We start from the raw sequence: 17,267 nt of genomic DNA on the forward strand, positions 1-17,267 counted from the left end.
CCCACCATTTCTACTATGGAAAGTGAACTCGAGATAACTCTGGAAAGTGAACTCCACCTCCTCTACTAGCCGAAGAACCCACGTCCATTCCATGTATGAGCCACGTACACAAGCACGTGTCAACATTAGTTTAATAGTAATCCTGATTTGGGGTTATGTTTATCCCTTATGTACTGCTATATATATAGTTGGTGGACGTCATATTCTGTGTAAGTTTAAGTAACGAGAATTTGAGCAGAGAAATAAGAAAAGTATCCAAACCACTTCATTTTTAATCTGTCTCTCACATGTTCCATGTTCCTGCAAATATACTACCTAGTGCATACTGACTAGCGCATATGAGTTAGTACTTGAACGTGGTTGCTTGTTTGACGGAAATCAATGGACAGACTATATGTAGTTATCATTTTATAACACAGACTCGTTTTTCTCTATATCTTTCCTTCTGAGAAATCTCAAACCCATAGATCTATTTTATTTCCGAGAAATCACAGGAATCAAAACCTTCACTTGTAACCAAATTAAAACATATACTCATAATCAAAACCCAAAGTTGAAAATCTAGAAAACCAAATAAAAACCCAAAATATCCATTTAAAACCTAGAAAATCAATTTGTTCGTGAAATCGAAAATCAATTCATCCATAGTTGATTTCTTTGTTGATTTTCAAGAAGTATAAGATCTACTACTACTGTTGTTCTTTGATTTTGGTTTTGTTGGTTATACTATAATCTATTGTTTGACCTAACTCTTTGATATTGGAGTCTACATGTTTATGTTTTGATGATTTTCGTTTCTTTTATGTAATTTTAAGACAAGGGGTGTGTTTTAATTTTAATATAATGTATTTATTGAAGTCGTTTTGGTTTTTGATGTTAGGGTTTTATTTTGGGGTATGTATTGATTTCAGTTTGGTTATTTTTAATCATAGGTTTTGATTTCATTTTGGATTTTGAAGTTGTATAGATTTAGGTTACTTTTAATAGGTTTTTTCATCTGTGTTTCCTTAGAATTGAAAAACAAGAAGGGGGATTAAGATTTTAGCTCTGAAATTGAAGTGATAAGATGATGATTTTTTTTTCACTCATGGATTTTTTGTCTATTTAAGAACTTTAATCTAGGTTTTTTCTTTGTTTTGCTCAATTTTTTTTATATCCTTTTTTGAAGATTTTTGTTTAGTACAATTCAAGTGTTCTAGTATTTTAGTATTAGTTCATTTTATTGGTTAGGTAAGCAGTTGTGTCATAGGTCATGCAAATTTGTAATCATTATGAAATGTCAGGAAGCTGATCTTGTGAGTTTACTCATCTTTTGTTGTTGTAATGGATTACTAAAGTATGGTTTGTGTTTTGGTGCAGGTTTTGTAGAGTAAAATTGCGTCTCTAAGGACTTGAAAGGTTGGGTTTTGCAGAGTACACCTTTTGTTCAGATTGTATGCTTTTTGTTTCTCTTGTATCTAAATGTTCAGATTCTTACTTTTTTTTTTGGTTTGCTTACTTAGGTATTGACATATTGTGCACTAAACTTGTTCATCGCAGAGAAAGGTTTGTATTTCTATTATTCCGTAATTTATGTGTCTCTCGTATTGTGTTTAGTCTAATTTGTTTTCAGTTTGCTTAGCATTCAGTTAGCTGATCATTTCAGAAGATTGATTTTTTTGGTTTTGTTGTGAACTATAGGCTAGAATATTAGAACATGAGTAGATACTTTTATGGTAAATTAAAATCTTGTCTGTGTATTAATGTAGAATGTCCCAACAGACTAAGAAAGGTTGGATGTTTGAAGATAGATTTAGTCATTTGTATAGAACAGGAGTAGATACTTTTATTGCCTTCGCATATAAGAACATAACTAGAGACTCACAATTATGTCCCTGTCCTTGTGATTTTCGGCTTACAATGATTCAAAATAATTGTTTTATGCTCTTACTGTGATATTTCAGTCTCTTATGTTATTATTTATTGACCATATATATGTGTGGATTACTAATACTTCTATTTTGTAGGTCAATGGAACAAATGCAAAGCACATAAAGGTACGACATCACAGCAAAATATAGGAGTGCCCATCAATTATGGCGGTAACAAGCAGGTCAAAGTTACAGAACGAAGGTTATTCTTTCTTTTTTTTGTTTTTTTGTTTCTCTTGTGCTCTGTTCCAGTAGTGGTAACTATATGACACAAATTCTAATTATATGTTGTAGGTCATGTTGTTTCTTCCCTTCATGAAAACTACCTTTCCATTTTTTGTCATATTTTGAATGCATAACTAAAGTTTGAAACTAGCAGTCTGGCATAAGGACATAATTGTTTATAATCTGTCTACAGGCATGGTTGACTAGATGCTTTTTTATGCTTCTATTGGTTTTAGTTACTTGATTAAGGCATGGTATTTTGGTTCGTAAGTTTGATGCTTAGTTTTTTTTCCCTTGCTTGGTGCTTAGTTAGACAAAATTCTCACAACACAAAAAATATTGATGATTCTCGATTTGGAGGCGTTCATTTGTAAACTGGTTTATATTGTGCTGGAAGTATTACATGGGCAAATATCTTAATACTTAGTTCCCTTCTTTTATTAGGATGTTTCTTCGGCTTTGGGTGCTGCTATGGAACACATTGGAGAAGAAAACGAATGTGATATCACTCTTTTGTTCTCGAAGATAATAAAGGATATGTTTGTATGATATGTTCGCTGATTGGAAAAAGCATTGAATGATACGTTCCTTTTGCTGTAATTCTCCGATAGTTTTACCTTACAATTTCTTAGGCAGCTGATATTCCACTTTAATCTCATACTTGATATTTCTAGTTACAAAGTTTCTTGATAACAAATTAATGTTTTCCTCCCACCTGCATTTTATTGTGTTTGTCAATGACGCTGGCTGCTGCTGACAGGGATCCAATATCTGTCAGTTCTATTTTTGGATAACTTATAATATTGTTTGCAGTTCACTCATATCTCCCCTCCTTTTGTCCAGAGAACCAAGACTAGCAGAACTAGCTAATGCGTTGGATCAATATTTTGGTGTGTCTGAGATATCAGTGCATCCGAGGCACATGAAGCCTCACCAAATTCAAGGTTTCAACTTCTTGCTTAGAAACGCAGTCAATGAAGGTGATGCCCAGTCATTATGTGAGGCAATTGCAGGTCATGTTTCTGTCTTATCGACCATTTTGTATTTTCAAATTCAGAAACTTGGGTTCTTGACAAAAGTTAGTACAATCTTTGAATCAACCAAATAATTGTATGGGTTTATGATAGTCATCTGTTAAATTCTTATAAGGAATTCATAAATTGCAAGTTGATACGAATATATATGTATAGTTCTATATTGTGATAATCAACCATATGTTTGTGATCATAATGTGTTCATGAGATTCCTTCTGTATGAAAAATTGGGTCTTGTAATTGATCTAGAATGGTTTATGTGCAGAAATCTGGAATGGTATATATATGCAGGTGCAGAAATCTGCCGGAACAACCGCCAGAATTTTTTTTCACCTGTAAATATTGTGCAACGATATAAATGTTGGAAATCAATACGTTGCTTTGACTTGCTTCCATGAGCAACGGTACTAAAAACAAGATAACGTTGCAGAATTTTTAGTGGAACTATTTAACTGTTTGCCTAATAAAAAAAGATGTTGCTCAAATTAAAGATTTACGTTGCTTAAATTATCAAATACGTTGCTCAAATTATAAATTAAAACATTGGTAAACAAGGTGCACAACGGTGCAAAACGTTGCTCTATTTATTTAAGCAACATACTCTGATGTTGGACAATAATTTGTTACTGTATTAGCAACGTTAAATTCATAGCAACGCGTGTATCCGTTCCAAAATAGCTGTTTTGGTGTAGTGTTCGTCCCTAAGAGATCCATACATGATAACGTTACAATTTCCAGTGAGCTACATCACATCAAAACGTCATCAACCACAAAAAAAAACCCCAAAATAGCTCTCATCAAAACGTCATCAACCACAAAAAAAAAACCCCAAAATAGCTCTCAAACTTGACATCCAAAAAGCTTATGATTGCCTGGACTGGGAATTCATCAAAAAAGCTTTTACAAAACTAGGTTTTCCATCAATATTTGTGGAATATATCATGCTATGTATCAAATCGGTAACTTACTCAATCAACATCAATGATATATCGTACGGATTCATTACTTCTACCCGAGGCATTAGGCAGGGTGATCCCATATCTTCCTACATATTCATTATATGCGCGGAAATTCTATCAACAAATCTTGCCAAACTGGAGGGAAAAAATAATGTTCAAGGAATACGGGTATCAAAAAAGGCACCCCCATCCTACACCTAATGTATGCTGATGATTTACTCATCACATACAAAGCTACACAAGACTACAACAACAGTACATAGATACTCTTCACCAATTCTTCAGCATGCCAACCACATCAATTCCACCTATATACTTAGGATTCAAACACGGGAGGACCTCAAGTCATATCTTCGAACCACTTATCCAGCGATTGGCACACAAAGTTCAAGTTGGATCACAAAATGCCTTATCTCTGCAGTTAGACTAGTCCTAATAAAAACCTCACACCAACCTCAAATCACCTCATGCAAAAACAGATTTTCCCAACCCATGTTCGCAAACAAATTGATCGAATCACTAGGAATTTTTTCTGGGGTCATGATTCTTCGGTCCGAAAACTTCACCCATTAGGATGGAACAAGCTAAACAAGCCAATATCGGAGGGAGGGCTGGGCTTCAGGAAGAGTATTCATCACAATAAAACTCTTTTCATGAAAAAATTTATGGAACATTCAAGACCAGCCACAATCCATTTGCTCAAGCCTCTTCAACGAGAAATACCTCCACCATCAGCCTATATTGCAAAGTACAATTTCAATACCCAGTATACTGCAAGCATGCAATGGAAACAAATGGCATCACTCATACCAACTGTCAAAAACCATATATTTCACCAAATAGGAAATGGTTTAGATACCCCTATCCAAGCTAATTGGATACCCCACTTTCAAAACCTTGATCCAATCCAATGTGATCCTATTCAATATGTCGCAGAATTAATCGACCCCATATCTCATAACTAGAATCACGATCAGCTAAACGTCCTACCCAACACTGCTACCCAATATATTATAAATATCCACCTTCCCCTTAACAACATATCAGACAAAATTATTTGGCCCCACTCTAAATCTGGTAAATATACCATAGCGTCTGGGTACAACTGTCTAATCTAGCAAGAAAATACCCCTCTCCCACAAACTCACCCTCAACCCCTTCTAAACACAAAATTCTTATGGACCTTACCGTGTCCGCCAAAAATTCAGCTTTTCTTGTGGAAAGATATAAATGAAGGTTTTCCTTCTCTCTACTCCATCACATCAATCTCTCCACTTCCAACCTCTACCCCGTTGCAGCTCTGAGCCTGAAACATCCAATCACATGCTGATTCATTGTCCAGTGGCTCTGTCCACTTGGAACACCCTCTCTAACCACATGTCAACAAACCAACCCCAAGGTAACCACCAACCAATTATCATAAACCACCAAACAACCATTTCTCAATTACTGCAAAATCGAGGTAATACCGCTTCTATCACATCCTGTTGTTTCCTCTTGTGGTCTATATGGACAACCAGAAATGAGCTCATATTCAATTAGACGCACTCCACCCATGACGACATCCTGGAAAGATCTTTTGCACAACAACATGAATTTGAATGGGAAAAAGTGACCTTCCCTCCAGTCCTCCCCGAGGAGCTTCCTTGCAGATTGACAACAAACATAACAAAATATTCTACAACCATCCAAGTGGGTTGGAGTATCCCAACATCAGACTGGTTTAAAATAAATACCGATGGAGTAGCCAGAGGCAACCCGAGAATAGCAGAAATAAGATTCATATGCAGGAACTCAAGCGTGCACACGGTTTTGGCTATTGCACAACCTCTAGGTATAACCACAACGCTGACGGCAGAAACATGGGCCGCAGTGATACAACCAGAGCATCAAATGAAAGAAATTGGACTAAAGTCATATTCGAGACGGACTCGGAAAATCTCGTGCACTTCATTAAAACTCCAAAGTAAGCTCCATGGTATATCTCTGCAATGATTGAAGAAATCATACATCGAATGCGTCAAATCCCATGTTGTATTATTCAACATAATTATAGAGAAGGAAACCAAGCAACTGATAGACTGGCAAACTTTGCAGCTGACGACAGCCAAGCAAGAAACCCATCAACATCAATATGGAAACAAACAAATCCGACTTCTTTTAACCAAATTTTTTTGAGCGACTCTATGGGAATCACATTTCCACGTGTAATAACAATTTAGTTGGTTTTTTATTATTGCATGCTTCAAAAAAAAAAAAAACGTTATCTGAAATATTTTCCATTTGGGTAGTAAATTTTATTATCCTACTCCATGCTCAAATATATCAGACATGGTGTAAACATTATTAACAGAAAAAACTGTCTAAACAGCCGTCTTCTCACACATGCGAAACCCAAAGACACACCTTGCTAATTCGCAGGAATGAGCCCACCATGTAGAAAGGACAGTTTTGTTAGACGGTCCGTCAAGATAATCCTTTTTCCATAATCTCCACAAAGTCCTAATTATATGATCCATCATATCAAAACGTACCATTTAGTTATATCTACCAGCCTTCTAAAAAACTAATATACAATTGAAAATTTTTGACAATATTCTATAAACCTTATTTCTGTGATAAAAGGTTACCGAAATACCCTTCGGGTACCCCTGGTAATGTGCGCTTGTAGATGAGGAAAAAACATGAGAGATTCAGAAAAGTTACAATAAATGAGGTTGGCGTGAATGCAAACGCTGATTACGAATATTTCTTTCCTAAACAAAAAAATATGGTCGTCCAAGGGTTACTTTAGTCGTAGATGTATAGGTTAAGTCGATCTAGGAAGGGAAGTTAAAAGACATGGGATCAAAGTTTAAGTTGTAGAGAGATTGCATACCAAAGGCTCCGGTGATGATTTTTTAGAAGGTTATTGCTCGTAGTCGTTAACTTGTCGTGTTTAGAATGACCGAGAGTTAGTTATTTATAGCTTCGCCAAACCCCAATATCTGGTCGGTGAGATATGTCTAAGGAGTAAGGATAAGCACATCCTCCTTAATACCAAGAGTAACTAAGGATAAATTCAGGATTAAGGTCATCCTTTGCAGCCGACTCCTTGTGACCGACTACTCTCTTTCTCTATGAGTAGGTTGATACTCACACATGTCGTACACCATAAAAAAAAACAATACCCCATTTGTGAGCTGATCAGCGCCTATGTGTGATGTATCATATGATGTGGTAGTATTCTACGTATTTATTGTAACTTTAGATGAAAGTATATATATGTTTGTTTGTGGAGGCCAATCTGAGTCTTGTGGGAAGCTCAGGGAGGTTCGTAGTAGCCGTGTGTGTGATGAGAATAGCACAATAAACTTGGTTGAGAACAAGGACGACCTAATCATATATGTTACATTTGTGGAAAATGAGTGTGAGAAGGCTCTGTAAAAAGGTTTAAGGAAAGGTCGGTCCTGAAGAAGCGGTATGACCTTGTAGTGATCAAGCGCTGTCCTATGATGATCCTCTCTCAATCATATGAAAAGGGGCATGGCCAACTCTATAAAGAGTCTAAGGCATGATGTTCGAAAACTAACATCTTTTCGAGTCTAAGGCATGATGTTTGAAAACTAACATCTTTTCTCCAAATTGTTTATGAAATGGTTGGTACAACTTCAAAACTTAAAAACCATTATTTTGGTTTTGTCCAAAACAGAGCCGAGTTGTACCTTGTATAACCCTACCTAAAATTCTAGATCTTTAAACCTAACATTGATTTAGATAATCGAAATCGAAAACAAGGAAGAAGTAAATGCGCTTGAATTATAATTTTTTTGATCGAACAACTGAATCATAAATATTTAAATTCAAGAACTTGTATATATTCAGTTTGACTTCTGTTAACTTGTATATCTGTATACACGTGAAGGTTTAATAAAGAAGTATTTTATTTCTTTGGAAATTGTGTTTTATTGTCTTATTCTACTAGAAATTGGGTTTTTTTGCACTAAAAACAACAAATTATGTTCCCAATACAAAGAAATTATTGGTTCCAATGCAATAAAACAAACAAATCCTATTTCCAATACAAAAAATTGTTGTTTATTGAACCTTAACATGTGTACGGGTATACAAATTAACAAGACCCAGTTAGTTTAATCTTTAATTAAAAGTCTCTGTCTAATTATGTTCGAGATGGAGGTGAGAGATAGCTAAAATATCAGACATCAACTTAGAAAACAAAAGTATGTAAATTAAAATGTATAACATACATTATTAACAGAAAGTTTTGAAGACGCCAATTACATGGGCGAGTAGTTTTTGCATTTAAAAAGTAAATTAAATCTCTTTAAAAATTGGCCTACTTAAATAATACATATCCTCGAGGATAATGGTCTAAATCTCACTAAAATAAAAAGCAGTTACTCATACCGTCACCGGAAAAAGAACTCTATTTTAAGGTATACTTAATTTTTTTTATATATTACTCTCTTTGTCAAAGTTATATATGCGGAGAATTAATTTTTGGTTGTCCATCTATATTGGCATAGTTCTAGTTCTTTAATAACTCTTTGAAAATATGCCCCTATATATGATAGTAGTGTTACACTAAACTTAATTTAATGCTTTTACTTTTCATCGAAAAGAAGGGGTAAAACATTAAAATTAAAAATATTTATATAATCCATATAGTTTTTTTATTTATTTAAGAGATTTGGTCTCTCCACCTATATAACTTGGACGAGGGAAGTACTATTTTTGGTGGGATATTGGGTGTTCCAGGGAAAGGTAAGTTACCATTGACAAATTAAAAAAAATCTAACCTAACCTAATCTAATTTAATTCCAAAATAAAATAAAAAACAATATATTCAGGTTTGTGGTCTTTCTCCTTCCACTTTTAACATCAACGACACTGCCACTGCCCCCAATCCTATGAAGTCCGTGGCAGTACATTACTTTGATGTTGTGTTGAAAGAGATACCAGTAAAATTCTGTTTGTCAGCAAGAGATGTTGTTTTGTGGCAGTGCAACAAATCAAAACATGCTCAGGACTACCTGCTCGTTGTACCTATTACTGGCTTGGCCAACGCATTGGGTCTCGACAATTCAGTTCTATCCTATGTTATATACTAGGTATACCTTTGTTCGAAGAAGACAGTTCTTGCCCTTGTTGAAATAAGACTATGGACATTTATGGTGACCATGCGATACACTGTGCTAATGAGGTAGGGTTCAAATTTCGACACGACCTCGTCCGCGATGTTTTTGCAGATATTTTTTATAAGGCAGGTGTTGCGGCAAGAAATGAGGTGTCTTTAGGATTTTTATCTGACAATGACAATGGTCTAAAGCCCGCAGATATCCTCGTGTACAACTGGGAGAACGGTCAAGACATTTTTTTTCTCGAAATCACAGGAATTTCTCCTTTCACTGGTAGTGGTGTTAATACCTTTGTCCCTGGGAAATCAATTTCAAAGGCAATTACTCGCAAACGTAATAAATATCTAGACACATGTGCCACTCATGGTTATGGACTTGGGGTTCTAGTCTTTACCAGTCTTGGTGAATTAAGTGATGATATTGTGGTGTTTTTGAAGAGATTAAAGAATTGTTTTGCAAGTCATGAAGTAAATGGAAAAGTAGGAAATTCTCTTTTTTATAGAATAGGCGAAACTATTCAAAAATGTTAGAGCATAGCTCGGTTGACCTCGCATGCGTTGCTATCTCAAGCATGTTTGTCAATGTTAGTGATCAAAACTATGAGTCTTGCTTTCTAGCCTACATATCTAAGTCTTGGACTAGGATAGAAAAGTGTAGTTGAGCTCAAGGACTTCATGGCGATTCATCATACAACGACGAAGATCTACTCAAGGAACCGTGGAACTTCATCAACAAAAAGGTATGTGGAGACTTGAACTTATCTATCACTCAAAAGTCTATCTCTTCTATCTCCTACTTCTTATGAGACAAAAGTGGTATGCTATATAGACTGGATCATACACATTTGATATTTCGAGCCGAGTATATCTCGCCTATCTATATCTCGAAATCATGTGTTGGTAAAGCGTTTCGTTTTGATCAAGTTTATCTTCACCTAGTGACGAAAGTCATGAAAAGTTTCAATTACTTTGAGAATTGCTCTGACGCAAAACGGTCTGTGAATAACGGATATATAACGTCTTATGAGAATGTCTCAATGATTGAAATGAGAGTTTAGATTACATAACCATGTATTCCTTAATCCGAAGTTTTCGAACTTTGTTGATTGAGAGAAACCGGAGGAATTGTCAAACCAGGAAAGAAAGCATTCATGAAGACTCCTAGCAGTTATCAGGTTAGGTGTGTGAATAATTCCTAGTCCGAACCAGACAACTCTGCGGAAAGAACACTCAAAAAGGATATGTTTCACAGTCTCCATATGAGTTTTACACATCAAACATGTAGGATCAATATCATTGATTCTCATATTTAGGTTGGTGTTGCTTGGTAGAATGTTATGAATGACTTTCCACATGAAGATCTGAATTCTAGGGACAGTTCGAAGTTTCCAAATTTTTTTCCAAGTGTGGTGTTCTATGGAATTGGGTGTGCTGCTTTCCGAGGACGTAACTAGTAGATTATAGACATTTTTCACCGATAGCTCTCCTTTTGGGTTGGTTAGCCAGACAAGTTTATCATTTTCCTCCCTGCTTTCATCAAGAGTGATATTTTTCACATTTTCGGCAACCTTCTGTTCGAAAATCTGATCAATGAAGTCAAATTTCCAATTCCCTGTCGCCTGATCAATCAGATCACTGACTTTGGTTAAGGTGTTTTGAATTTTTGGTTTAATATCTTTCATAGTGATGATGTTTGGATGGTTTAATGGGATCCAATTGTGTCTCCACAGATTAACGTCCTTGCCATTTCCTATTCTCCAGACCCCATGTTTTGTATGATTTTCAATCCCTTCCAAAGGAATTTCCAAAGCCATGAGCTCTTTGGAGATGGTTTATCCTTAGTTAAAAGGAGAGTGGATAAGTTTTTGAAATAATTTCCCTTCATTATTTTACCCCAAAGGAAATCATGGTTGTGTATAAGTCTCCAGACAGTTTTAATGATCATGGCAAGGTTAAATTCCTGGTATTTTTTGAATCCTAGACCTCCTAGGCTCTTAGAGATGCACACATCAGACCAATTTTTTGGACACCAACCTCTGGTTTGTTCCTCCTTGTGACCCAAAAGAAAGCTCTATTTAGGGCATCCATTTTCTTGGTAATGTTCTTTGGGATGGCGAAGCAAGTCATTTGGTATGTGGCAAGCGAGTCGGAGACATGCTTTATCATGACAGTTTCCCTGCTGGATTTATGTGTTGACCTCTCCATCCCGGCAGTCTGCCTTTTAAGTTTTCTAGAGTGGAGCTAAAGCACAGTGTTTTAGATCTGTGGGTAAACAATGGTAGCCCTAGGTATTTATCTTCAAGTTTGATTATTCCCACTTTAAGAATTTTAATGATTTCCCCAGCTTCCCTGTTTCCTACACTCTTCCCAAAGAAGATACCTGATTTCTGGTAGTTAATCAGTTGACCTGAACCACTGCTAAAAGATTCTAGGATGGACATTAATTTCTTGCACTCCTTTTTGGTGGTTCTTGCGAAGATGAGACAGTCGTCCGCAAACAGAAGGTGAGTGATGGATGGAGCTTCTCTAGATACTTTAATCCCATGGATGTTTCCTTTTTCCTCTTCACTTTTAAGGAATCTAGAAAGACCTTCCATACACAGGATGAATAGATAAGGGGAGGATCCCCTTGTCGTATTCCCTTGGAAGGTTTAAAGAAGGCCGCGGGGGATCCATTCATAAGGACAACCGCTGAAGTGGTGCCTATACATTAGGAAATGAGAGAGCACCAGTGGTCACTGAAACCCAGCCTTTTAAGAGTTTCATCGAGAAACTTCCATTCCACCCTGTCGAAGGCTTCAATTTTTAGCCCCATATATCTTTTCTTAAGTTTTTTCTTGCTTCTCATAGTGCGGATTATTTCATGAGCTATGATGACATTATCAGCTATTTGTCTTCCTGAGACAAAAGCCGACTGGAAGGGAGAAATTAACTTATTTAGAAGGGGTTTCAATCTGTTTGCAAGGGTTTTGGAGATGATCTTATAGATGGTATTGCACAAGGATATAGGTCTAAAGTTGCCAGGGCAGGTTGGGAATTTGATTTTTGGGATCAAGGTGATGAAGGTTGCGTTTAACTCTCTCAGCATAGCTTTGTTTTGGAAGAAACCGGAGACAGTGGAAACTAAATCCGATTTAATCAGATTCCAGTTTTTTTGGAAAAAAATTGCTGGGAATCCATCCGGGCCTGGTGCCTTGTTAGGATTCCAAAAAGAACAAAAATGATTTCATCTTCACTTGGTGGAGATATAAGGGCATCATTTTCCTCCCTAGTGATGCAGGAAGGGATGAGGTTAAGGATATGAGGCGAGATGACTTTGTCCTCAGAGGAAGACATGTCAGAGAAGTGAGAGAATGACACATCAGAGATAGATACTCTCTCGGTACAACAGTTATCATTCTTATCTTTTAGAGCATCTATTCTCAATCTTTTATAGTTTTGTTTAGCCGATGTGTGGAAATATCCCGTGTTTCGATCCCCAAGTTTTAGAGATTTTTCAGTGGCTTTCAGTTTCCACATGGCTTCTTCGAAGTGACACTATTTTTCTAATTCGATGTTCAGATGAATTAATGTTTGTGATCTTTCTTGAAGCTTCCTAACATTTTTTGCATACTCAATGTGTTTTGTAGTCTTCTTTATATGGTGTTGGATGTTACTAAAGTAATCTCTGTTCCATATTTTTATCAATTTTTTAACATTTTTTAGCTTAGAAATGAAGGAGAAGGCTGGGGTGCCTTGGATTTCTAATTGCCAAGCCTGTTCAATGACATCAAAACACCTTTGATCTTCTAGAAAGAAACCAAATAATTTGAAGGGCGTGGAACCATCTTTCCAAACTGGAGAATTTTTCAGAAGGATATGACTGTGATCAGAAGCTATGGGTGGGAGATGATGGAGATTGGCCGATGGGAAGCAGTTTAACCAAAGATCATTTGCAAGGGCTCTATTAATTCTATCTTCAATGAACTGGTTGCCGATTCTATTATTAGACCAGGTGAAGGGATATCCTATGAATCCTATGTCAATTAGGTTAGCAGAGTTGATGAGGGAATTGAAGAAGAAGCATTCATTCTGATTAATCTGACTGCCTCCTCGTTTTTCTTCAGAGTTAAGGATGAAGTTTAGATCTCCTATAACTATCCAGGGGATATCCACATCTTTGGCTAGCTCCCGGAATGGTTCCCAAGATTGTGTTTTTTGGTTTTTGTTAGGATTACCATACAAGCAAGATAACATCCATTGATGATTGGTTTCCTTCTCGTGAACTAGAGCATCTATCTGGTTATCATTGGCTCTGAGAATTCCATGCCAGGTCAATGCCACCGGCTGTTCCAATGGATCCTTTAGGGCTCACTATCTCAGAATTACTAAAATTCAGTTTTTTTAAGACCTTATACACTCGATTGCTGTTTTGCTTAGTTTCAGAGAGGAAGAGGATGTCAGGTTGATACTCTTTCACAAGGTTCGACAAATGAGTTTTAGTGAAAGGTTTTCCTAGGCCATGAAGGTTCCAAGAAAGGATATTTAGAGACATCACCTTGTTAGTGGTGAACTGTCTTAGGACAAATCTAAAGAGCACAGAGTAGTGACTAGCAAAAAGGAGTAACCTAGTTATAACAATTCTATTCAATAAGCCCCTACCCGAAATACTAGTGACAACTTTCCACCTATTGTGGTCCCCAGAGAGAATTCCAGTGATAGTGTTAAATTGAGTGCATCCTAATTTTCCAATTTCACATCTAACATATCCATCAAATTTCCAACAATTCTTCAGGTGCAATAAGGAATGTAACATATGAGGAATCGGAGTAATATGCTATATAATATGTTGTATAACTTGTAAAGAGTTTAGGTGTTTATGAGATACCTGATCCTCCCCTATTTCGTCAGCATCATCACCTTTTGTTTGTGTATCCCCATTGTTTGCACCACCCTTATGTGTTGAGTCTTTCCCATCACCATTATCTTCAGCCGGTTTGTTAGTATCACTAATTGGCATCCCACTATTCTCATCTGCTTGGTATTGAGCTTGAAGGTTGGGAATGGTATTACTGGGGCTTTGATGTTCAGGCCATGGAGCTGAGATGATTAGAGGGGGGACAAATATCTCTTTTTGGTTCTTTTTGAGCCTATGGTAGGATGAAATATCACTGTTGTATGAGAGGTTGTGGGCTTTGATTTTGAAACTAGGTTGAGAATTTGATGATGAAGGAATTTGGGGGCCGTTTATTTCCAACTTACCATAGTGCATATGCGGTGGGATCAGGAAATCAGGTTGAGATGAATTTCCCATCTCGGATTTGGATTTTCCTTTCACCACCCCTTTTTTCTTCTGAGATTTTTGGGTTCCCATGAGATTTTGGACTGTCTTCCTTAGCAAAATAGCTTCCAACCGGTTTTTCCTTGCTTTTGCATAGATCGATTTTTCTTTGCCTTCTTGGTGGTTTCTCCATTTGATTGATGACTACTCCTTTGGAGTTGATGACTGATATTTGATTTGTGATTGCTTCAGATACCATAATAAGGGCTTTGTTTAGATCGACTCCAAATCTTGTTAGGTCCTCTTCCCTCAGTAGTTAAAGAATTTTTTCTTTGTTTAGATTGAGTTTAACTCTGCCTTCCATTGTATTCACCGGATTTTGCATCTGAAAAGGGTTATCAATGTTTCCCATTTTCTTTTCTGTTTTAGATCAAAGAGACTCACTCCCTTATGTCTGAGTCATTGCCGATTTGAGTTTGTTGACGTTTGGGTTGATCTCTAGCAGCGAATCTGTTGTTATAGCCATACAGTTTGATAAGGGCACCATCTGGGACAACCCGTCTAAGGATGTTAGCACCATTTGGTTGTTCTCCACAAACACCGTTGAGTTTGGTACCTCCATAGGAGCTGCAGGTGTCCATATCATATTTTTTTTCTGGTGGTGATCCATGAAGATAGTTGTAGGAACCATTTAAAACGTCGCTTTCTTCATTTGGCATGTCCCATCTCTGAAATTTATTAGCTGCAAATTCCATTCCTTCCTCCCACAGTCTCTTGGAAGAGTTTGAGCTGCTCATTGACGCTATACTCATTTGAGGGCTGATAAAGGCACTTCTCAGATCATCATCAGAGACATTCATGCTGAAACCTGGTGGGATCGGCGGAGCCACCAAGTTTGTGGTGCAATGAACTGCGGGTTTATCAAGTCTCTTGCTTCAAAAACTCTCTGGGGAGCATTGAGAGCTGACATAGCAGTTTCAGCTTCCAAATCATCACAGTTCATTTGAACGTTAGTATCATTGAAGATCACTTCCTCCTGCTGTTCCGGATCTGGATAAATATTGGGGTATTCTTCATTGCTTGGATCTTTACATTTTTCCCTTGGATGGTTGATTATCCTACAGATTTTGCAGAATGATTTTGGCAATGTCTCATAGTACAGCATAACCTCAAAAACATCATGTTCTCTCAGGATAAGATCAAAAGTGGGATCAAAGCGTTCATTTAGATCCATTTGGACAAGGCATCTAATGAAGGGGCGATCATTTCCACAGTCCTGTGGCAGTTCTTTACTGATGAAAGTTCCAATGCTATTGGCGATCATTTCCGGTATTCCTTCTCCCCAGAATTCAACCGGGAGATTCAATAAGCTGACCCAAAAGTTCACTAGCGTCATATGTATCATGGATGGCGGGATTCCAAATTTGTATGCCTTAACTACCAGCAACCACGCAACATATTTTGTTGGGGAATATCTGATGGCTCGGTGGACACCAGCACGTGATTGCAGTTCAATAGTGAACTTGCTGGCCTCCATGGAACCACTTACTAGAGTAGCTACTGGTTGATATGCCAGCACCCATAAGAACTGTAACATTTCCATCATCTTCTTTTTATTTAGCTTGAATGGACAAAATATTCTTGCTACCACCATGAGTTCAGTGTTGTTTCTGCATCTCGAGATTGTTTCTGGTTTTAGAGTTATAGACCGAGTCATTGAGAGCTGTGTGTTCATTCTGTCTACTAACTCCGTTTCTCGTTGGGTGTTCAATGGTTAGTTGTTGATGATGTTCATGTTTGTGTTTGGGTTGTTCAATGTGCTTTGACAGATAGATAATCTTTGGAAGATTTTGAATAGTTTTGTACACAGTGTTTCCATGAATTCAAATAGCCAGAGTTTGGTTAACCACTTCTTTACTTTTTGAACTAAATTCAACTCAGTTATTACAGTGGTTGGGTGCATTGAAGTGTGATATGAGTTTTTACTGTGATGCATTACAGGAGGGGTTGAGGGGAACGCGGGGGAGGATAATGAAGGGATAAGGAATGAAGGAATAGCGGTAGAGCGACACGACAGAGAATTCAATACAGACAACAACTGACAGAAAGCCATGAAGATAAGAGGCAGACGGATCAAGTGGGAGATAAGTAAACAGTAGAACAGGGCGCCAATAGTAATACCTGAAACAGAAAACCAAAGATAACTTAGCTGAGAAAACTGTTGAGTTTGCGCAAACTTACCTTGGGGGGATTCTCAGGCGATGAATGCTTCCAGGGGGATCAAGCTAGGAGTTTTAGTTCATGAGGAGGATTTGTTTCGGGTTTTTGGTTTCAATGAAGGGTTTGTAAGAAGTATGATGCAAAAGATCGATTTAAGAAAAAATTATTCAAAGAAGGGTTTTGTGACTTAAGGTGACGGTTGCAGAGCGTCTCTCTCCTCTCTGCGCTAGCAGTGCCTGCATAACAGATTTTTTGTATCCACAATCTATATTAAGTTTTGTACTCAAGAACAATAAATTTGATGGATGTCGATGACGAAAACCTAGTGTGATTATGTGCATTTGATTTACGCTGGGATCCCATTAACAGGTGGAAATGATTAAGAGCATAGATTAAAAAAGAAAAAAAGATGGTAGTGTACTAAATAAGAGTAGTGGAAGAAGAGAAATAGGTGTTGGTGGTTCACGGTGGAAATGGTACCTGTGTCTGTCAACATGAAGAAAGGAAAAAGTCAAAGCCAAA

At 37.1% G+C, this 17,267-nt stretch overlaps 1 protein-coding gene and 1 long non-coding RNA gene across 5 annotated transcripts; one reads left to right on the plus strand and one right to left on the minus strand.

The window, feature by feature from the left end:
* Positions 1-229: 229 nt before the first annotated feature.
* Positions 230-3,657, plus strand: LOC113355285. Of its 3 annotated transcripts, none has more exons than XR_003362336.1 (6): positions 230-674; positions 1,360-1,398; positions 1,503-1,545; positions 2,007-2,112; positions 2,979-3,148; positions 3,435-3,657. It is a non-coding gene; the product is annotated as an uncharacterized LOC113355285 (long non-coding RNA). The 3 variants fall into 3 exon arrangements; XR_003362335.1 differs by lacking the exon at positions 3,435-3,657 and adding an exon at positions 2,580-2,731 and having other exon boundaries at positions 2,979-3,362; XR_003362334.1 differs by lacking the exon at positions 3,435-3,657 and having other exon boundaries at positions 2,979-3,362.
* A 2,335-nt stretch (positions 3,658-5,992) lies between these two features.
* LOC113360915 lies at positions 5,993-14,995 on the minus strand. Of its 2 annotated transcripts, none has more exons than XM_026604340.1 (2): positions 14,133-14,995; positions 5,993-6,114 (listed from the first exon to the last, which is right to left on the minus strand). In XM_026604340.1, the coding sequence occupies exons 1-2, from the start codon at positions 14,616-14,618 to the stop codon at positions 6,082-6,084; spliced, it is 519 nt and encodes a 172-aa protein (XP_026460125.1). In that variant the 5' UTR covers positions 14,619-14,995; the 3' UTR covers positions 5,993-6,081. The 2 variants fall into 2 exon arrangements, with proteins under 2 accessions (XP_026460125.1, XP_026460124.1); XM_026604339.1 differs by lacking the exon at positions 5,993-6,114 and adding an exon at positions 6,488-6,630.
* Between the last annotated feature and the right edge of the window lie 2,272 nt (positions 14,996-17,267).

Source organism: Papaver somniferum, chromosome 3 (assembly GCF_003573695.1).
Source record: "Papaver somniferum cultivar HN1 chromosome 3, ASM357369v1, whole genome shotgun sequence".
Classification (NCBI taxonomy): Eukaryota; Viridiplantae; Streptophyta; class Magnoliopsida; order Ranunculales; family Papaveraceae; genus Papaver; species Papaver somniferum.

What these genes read in the sequence shown, in the direction of transcription:
- LOC113360915 (XM_026604339.1), bottom strand. Translation starts at nt 14,618, where the DNA reads ATGGGAACCCAAAAATCTCAGAAGAAAAAAGGGGTGGTGAAAGGAAAA. An exon ending in ACGAAATAGGGGAGGATCAG is followed by an intron (nt 6,631 to 14,132) that starts GTATCTCATAAA and finishes TCATATAATTAG; the next exon opens with GACTTTGTGGAGATTATGGA.